General features: G+C 47.7%; 1 protein-coding gene across 1 annotated transcript in view; it reads left to right on the top strand.

Annotated features, from left to right (window-relative positions):
- The window catches only part of baiap2l1a (BAR/IMD domain containing adaptor protein 2 like 1a), a 43555-nt gene extending 41606 nt beyond the window's left edge, over nt 1–1949 (top strand). Inside the window, 1 exon segment of the mRNA XM_080454870.1 lies at nt 81–1949. Within this exon segment, the coding sequence (XP_080310996.1) occupies nt 81–153 (73 nt within the window). The 3' untranslated portion in view covers nt 154–1949.
- Nucleotides 1950–7633: the final 5684 nt, after the last annotated feature.

Below are 7633 nucleotides of genomic sequence, written 5' to 3'. Positions count from 1 at the left end.
CTTTGGCGATGGAGGCATGTCCCATGAGATGGCAGGATTATGATTTACACTGGATGCTAACTTTGATTTTGACTCCGCAGAGGTGGAAACCCCTTCGCCACCGTCAAACTAAGACCTACGGTCACAAACGACAGATCAGCACCCATCGTCTAACGCACCAGGGCAGGAAGAGACTCACCATTACCATCATCTTCATCATCATAAATCAGAGGAATCGTCCCACATGGAGCCTCTGGTCCGCATTCATCATCTTATCCCCAGACTGACGTCCGGCTAACCTGCATGCTAGTCTTGCTCACCACCGACCTGTTCTTTTTTTTTTATAAACTTTGTTAATTGTTTTTTTATATACACAAATTGACAAAAATGTTAAAGTACTTGTATGTGACGGTGTCAGTCACCGACATGTTCTAATCATAGAGGTCCATTCTAGTTTGTAAAACACATGCCATAGCATGTGGTACATTTACAGTGGGAGCTAAAAGGCCGACCAGATGAAACTGTGGAAGCACCACTGAGTTTCCTCGAAGGCTTTGTGACATAGAATTAGCCATCATGCATTCAGTCTTTTCTTTAACCAATTAAGCCCATGTACTTCGTTGACCGGGGTCCCCCAGGGCGGGATACTTCATGGCCCCCCTCCTTTTTCCCCTCTATGCCAAACTTCTTTGCCGAAAATAGCCGATCTACAAGCTCACAACCCGTCACATTGCAACCGTTGTGAACTTGTAGATCTGCTATTTCAATTGTTTGCCTATTATTATGACATGCCCAGAATAGGGACACAATGGACACAGGGGTTCATGTGGTTATACAGAAATCTGCCTTTACAGAGAGACCTTGCTGGCACAAAAATAACCTTTTAGACTTTGGGTGTAGGGCGGAGGTGATCCTTAAGTTATTGATATCTAGTAGAGCCGCACAGAGTGTCAAGAATATGCAGTTTCACTCCAGCTGAACATTCTGTCAAACAAGTTTATTAATAATTACCACAACTACAACCAGAGAGGGAACTGGCAACACTGCCGCCTTAAGTAAACGATGATGAACGGACGATGGTGAAACAGAGCAGCATCCTGGCTACCTTCCAGACTCGGCAGCAAGTGGATTATTTTTTATTTTATTTTTGTCTTTAAGAATATGTTCAAGTTGTTGTGAGAATGAAGGGAGAGTGGCAAGTGTTGGGAAAAGGGCTTGTAGTTTGAGTGCGGTTGTGTTTATTTCAACAAGAACATTATCTCTTATGTGACCAGTTTAAAACAGCCTATTTATATACAGTTTATATATATATTCTCGAGAGGTATTTAAAACAGAATATGTATGCAAATGTCCACTCGGTGGGAGTGTCCCTCTCAACAAGAGATGTTTTTTTAGTCAAGAAATTGGCAATTATGCTCGATCTGAGACGTGGAAAATGAGAACTATTGATTTTGATTTGCCATTGACTTCTAGAATGTATATCAAATGGGTAGATTCACCCATCAATGAAAGACATATTTTTCACTCTTCCTGTTTCTACAGTTGTTAAATGGTTGGTTGCCTTTGTTTGCTTTTCACTGTAAGCTGTAGCTGTTGTAGTGTACTGTACAGTGCACACCGTTAATGCAAATCACAGACGTACCTGACTGCTAGACATGGCATCATATTCAATATGGTGGACAGTGTTTGATACATGAAACGTATGACATTGTTTGTGAGGAGAAGACATTTGTTTTTAGGTTTTTTTTTGCCTTACATTTGTGGATAAAAGCTTACAGAATGTAATGTCAACAATGAAGACGAAGACCTGATTGACACCCGGAGAAAAACCTGCAACAATAAACTCATTCTCACAGGGTCACCGATTTGAGTCGCTGAATAGATTTTATCAACATAGTTATATTCTTACATGCTTTTTTCAATATGTACCTTGGCACTGTGTTGACTAATGTAGTCTTTTTATTTCCCAATAAAACAAAAAAAGGTTGACTATTGAGCTTTTTTTTTTGGCTTAGACACACACACACACACACACACACACACACACACACGTTTCTGTTTAATTTAATGTTTTAAAATCAAATCAAATTAACAGATCATCATTTGATCCCTGATCATAGTATCTGTGAGTGAGAGACAGAGAGAGAGAGAGAGAGAGAGAGAGAGAGAGAGAGAGAGAGAGAGTGGATTGCAGAGCGCTCTCGATCCTGTACGTTTGTAGCCTATATCCTTGGTTCTCAAATTGGGGTCCGGGGACCCCCAGGGGTCCTTGAGGGAGTTCCAGGAATCACTGCTAGAGCAGTGAAAATCTTCTCTTATGGGGGTCCTTGGCATATATTTTCAAATGGGGGTACGTGGGCTAATAAGTGTGCATTTGGGGGTCCTTGACATGAAATAGTTTGAGAAGCACTGGCCTATATACTGTACAAAATCTGGAAGATCAGAGTTAGACCCTTCTTCAGCTTCTTATCCAAGTCTCACTAACCTCCACACTTGCTGGTCAAACACCTTCAACTGATGCAGAATGGTGGTGACATGCACTTGATTGTAGTTTGAAGAGCAGTCATGCCCCCTAGCACTCCTCATTTCCCCCTGTACCACATCTCCTTGACAATTGTGATAGATGCTAAGGCCTACTACTATGCAGATGTATGTTGTTGGTTGCTTTTTCCCCACACATGTATGTTATATAGACATATACTGTTTGCTTGTCCACAAATACTAAGAATGTTATTTAGATTGCATGTTGTTTAGAAGACAGATGCTAAGTTTAATGTTTACCCGGTATCCTAGTTACAGTACCTTGTAGCACTTGATTGTTTTCTTTACCCTCTTGTTTGTTGACTAGGGCAGTGCTTCTCAAACTTTTTCATGTCAATGACCCCCAAATTGACATTTATTAGCCCACAGACCCCCATTTGAAAAGATATGCCCAGGACCCCCATAAGAGAAGATGTTTACTGCTCTAGCAGTGATTTACAACCCTTTGACATGCATGAGGTTACGGACCCACATTTCATGTCATTTCTATCTCTGGGATTGTAACATCAATGTTAATGTAACTCAGAGAGTGTACAAATGTTGTACACTCTCTGAGTTACAGACCCATAAGGGTCCATTTGGTTCCTAATTAGCTATATTTTAGCTGGGGACCCCCTGGAACTCCCTCAAGGACCCCTGGGGGTCCCCGGACCCCACTTTGAGAACCAATGGACTAGGGATAATCCCTTTTACTCCAATCTTGCACTTTGTATGGCACTCTGGATCAGAACATCTGCTAAATGCCTAAATTGTACATTGATTGTTGCTGTCCAGTAGCCTGGTAAACCCATCCCTCCGGAACTCCTGGAATCAAATGGAAATGAGATTTCCGGAGGGAGGGTTTACCAGGCTAGCTGTCCAGCTCCTAACCTGATGTTCCATTATACCAGTTTCTGCAGTCTATATGGAAGTAATTTCTGTTTAAAAATACCAACAATCAAATGTGGATGGAGAAATTAAATGCAACAATGTAGTAGCCTATTGTAAATATAGTATATCTCTCTGTTTATGAGTCTTAAGCCTCTCATTGCCCACGGTCATCCACTGTGCTGCTGTATGCCATCTCTCTCTTTGATGCTGTGTGCCTTCCAGTGGTGTAAAGTAACTAAGTACATTTACTCAAGTACTGCACTGAAGTACAATTTTGAGGTATATATACTTTAATGGAGTATTTCCAATTTTCAATTCTACTCCAAATACATTTCTGAGGAAACTCCACTACAATTATTTTAAAACTTTTAGTTAGTTACTTTTTAGATTTAGATTTGTTTTACTAAACATACATTAAGAAAAAGAATAAACCCGCAGGAACTCCAAACTCCATCATTGGGTTTAGGAGTTCCTCAAAGTGTTCCTTCCACCTCCCTACGACTTCCTCACTTGAAGTCAGCAGAGCCCCATCCTTGCTGTATACAGCTTGGATGGTTCCCCGCTTTCCCCTCCTGAGGTGCCGTATGGTCGTCCAGAACAACTTTGGTGCCGCCCGAAAGTCCTTCTCCATGGATTCCCCGAACTCCTCCCACACCCGCTGCTTAGCCTCCGTCACAGCTGTGGCTGCCGCCCTTCGGGCCTGTCGGTACCTTGCAACTGCCTCTGGAGTCCCCTGGGATATCATACCCCGATAGGCCTCCTTCTTCAGTCGGACGGCTTCCCTGACCACCGCTGTCCACCAGGGTGTTCGAGGGTTACCGCCCCTTGAGGCACCTAAGACCTTCTGACCACAGCTCACAGCCGCAGCTTTAGCAATAGAGGCTTTGAACATTGCCCATTCCTGTTCAATGCCCCCAACCTCCACAGGGATGCCAGAGAAGTCCTGCCGGAGGTGGGAGTTAAATTCCTTCCGAACAGAGGTCTCCTCCAAACGTTCCCAGTTCACCCGCACTACACGCTTGGGTTTGCCAGGTCTGTCCAGAGGCTTCCCCCGCCATCTGAACCAACTCACCACCAGATGGTGATCAGTTGACAGTTCCGCCCCTCTCTTCACCCGAGTGTCCAGAACATGCGGCCTCAGATCAGCTGATACGATTACAAAATCGATCATTGATCTTTGGCCTAGGGTACTCTGGTACCAAGTACACTTATGAGCATCCTTATGTTTGAACATGGTGTTTGTTATTGTCAGTCCATGACTAGCACAGAAATCCAATAACAAGCCACCACTCAGGTTCAGATCAGGGAGACCGTTCCTCCCAATCACGCCAGTCCAAGTATCCCCGTCATTGCCCACGTGTGCGTTGAAGTCCCCCAGCAAGACTATGGAATCCCCCACCGGAGCCCCATGCAGGACCCCATGCAGGGTATCCAAAAAGGCCGAATACTCTGAACTCTTGTTTGGCGCGTACGCACAGACAACAGTCAGAGTTTTCCCCCCATCCACCCTTAGGCGGAGGGAGGCGACTCTCTTGTCCACCGGGGTGAACCCCAACGTGATGGCACTCAACCGGGGGTTTGTGAGTATCCCCACACCCGCCTGAGACCTCACACCCTGAGCAACTCCAGAATAAAACAAGGTCCACCCCTTGTCCAGGAGTTTGGTTCCAGAGTCCTTGCTATGTGTGGAGGCAAGCCCCACCAGGTCTAACCGGTAGCGCTCTGCCTCCCGCACCAGCTCAGGCTCCTTCCCCACCAGCGTAGTTACGTTCCACGTCCCAAAAGTCAGCCTCTGCTGCCCCTGATTGGTCCGTCTGGAACCTCTGCTGTCACTGCCACCCATCTGACAGTGCACCCGACCCCACTGGTTCCGATCGCGGGTGGTGGGCCCACGTGGCGGCGAAGATCTGCCCACGTTCCTTCTTCGGGCTGTGCCCGGCCGGGCTCCGTGGTTAGCCCGGCCACCAGGCGCTCGCTGACGAGCCCTTCCTCCGGGCCTGGCTCCAGAGGAGGGCCCCGGGCTTCCTCCGGGCCGGGTCGCATCACTTCGTCTTGAATTGTCCATGAAGTGTTTGGTGAACCATTCTTAGTCTGGCCCCTCCCCCGAGACCACTTTGCCATGGGAGACCCTACCAGGAGCACTAGGCTCCCGACAACACAGCTCCCAGGTTCATTGGGGCACACAAACCTCTCCACCACGGTAAGGTGATGATTCATTGGAGAGGCAAATTTGAGGAACTCCTAAACCCAATGACATCAGACCCACCCTCCCTGACAGGAGCAGAGCCTGAGGATGATGGGGGATCGGCGTCAATCTCCCGGAAGGAAGTCACTGAGGTAGTTAAACAACTCCACAGTGGCAAAGCTCCGGGGGTTGATGAGATTCGTCCAGAAATGCTGAAGGCTCTGGGTGTTGAGGGGCTGTCTTGGTTGATACGTCTTTGCAACATCGCGTGGAAGTCTGGGACAGTACCGAGGGAGTGGCAGACTGGGGTGGTGGTCCCACTTTTCAAAAAGGGGGACCAGAGGTTGTGTGCCAATTACAGAGGTATCACATTACTCAGCCTCCCTGGGAAAGTTTATGCCAAGGTACTGGAAAGGAGGGTCCGGCCGATAGTCGAACCTCAGATTCAAGAGGAGCAATGTGGTTTCCGTCCTGGTCGTGGAACAACTGACCAACTCTTTACTCTGGCAGGGATCCTGGAGAGGGCCTGGGAGTATGCATATCCGGTCTACATGTGTTTTGTGGATTTGGAGAAGGCATATGACCGGGTCCCCCGGGAGTTTCTGTGGGAGGTGCTGCGGGAATATGGGGTGAGGGGGACCTTGTTGAGGGCCATCCAATCTCTGTACGCCCAAAGCGAGAGCTGTGTCCGTGTGCTCGGCAGTAAGTCGGATTATTTTCCAGTGGGGGTTGGTCTCAGACAGGGCTGCGCCTTGTCACCTATCCTGTTTGTGATTTTCATGGACAGGATCTCGAGGCGAAGTCGTGGCGGAGAGGGTATACGGTTCGGTGAGCTAAGGGTTGCGTCACTGCTTTTTGCGGATGATGTGGTCCTGATGGCACCATCGGTCCGGGACCTTCAGCTCTCACTGGATCGGTTCGCAGTCGAGTGTGCGTCGGCTGGGATGAAAATCAGCATCTCCAAATCTGAGGCCATGGTTCTCAGCAGGAAACCGGTGGATTGTGCAGTCCGGGTAGGGAATGAGGCTTTGCCCCAGGTGAAGGAGTTTAAGTATCTCGGGGTCTTGTTCACAAGTGAGGGGAGGACGGAGCAGGAGATCAGCCGGAGAATCGGAGCAGCAGGAGCGGTATTGCAGTCGCTGTACCGCACTGTGGTGACGAAAAGAGAGCTGAGCCAGAAGGCAAAGCTCTCGGTCTTCCGAGCAATCTTCGTTCCTACTCTCACCTATGGTCATGAAGTGTGGGTCATGACCGAAAGAATAAGGTCGCGGGTACAAGCGGCCGAAATGAGTTTTCTCAGACGGGTGGCTGGCATCTCCCTTAGAGATAGGGTGAGAAGTTCGGTCACCCGGGAGAGACTCGGAGTAGAGTCGCTGCTCCTTCGCTTGGAAAGGAGCCAGCTTAGGTGGTTCGGGCATCTAGTACGGATGCCTCCCGAGCGTCTCCCTAGGGAGGTCCTCGCTGCACGTCCCACTGGGAGGAGACCCCGGGGCAGACCAAGGACCAGATGGGCAGATTACATCTCCACACTGGCCTGGGAACGCCTCGGGATCCCCCAGGAGGAAGTTGCTAATGTTGCTCAGGAGAGGAAGGTCTGGAGCTCTCTGCTGGAACTGTTGCCCCCGCGACCCGACTCCGGATAAGCGGTTGAAGATGGATGGATGGATAAACCCGCACACTCGTCTGCTCCAAGGATAATTTTTTTTGACAACGTTTCGAGCCAAGGCTCTTCATCAGGTCAGTTTGACTCAGTTTGGCTCTTCTGATGAAGAGCCTTGGCTTGAAACGTTGTCAATAAAATTATCCTTGGAGCAGATGAGTGTGCGGGTTTATTCTTTTTCTTCATATTACGGCCGACCCAGCACCTCAATGAAGTGATGTGCGTATTCTATTAGTTTTTATACTAAACATACATTAACCACATAAGCTCTTTATATATTTCACAAGCTCATGCTTGTGAGCTTGTAGATCTACTGTTTTCGAAAGATTTGTACACATTGGGACTTTCTGCATAATGAGTACTTTTACTTTTGGTACTTTAAGTATATTTTGATCCCA

This window comes from Gymnoscopelus braueri (assembly GCF_963280865.1).
Source record: "Gymnoscopelus braueri genome assembly, chromosome: 17".
In the NCBI taxonomy this organism is placed as follows: domain Eukaryota; kingdom Metazoa; phylum Chordata; class Actinopteri; order Myctophiformes; family Myctophidae; genus Gymnoscopelus; species Gymnoscopelus braueri.
Note: the sequence above shows the minus strand (reverse complement) of the source record. Positions and strands in the feature narration are given on the sequence as shown.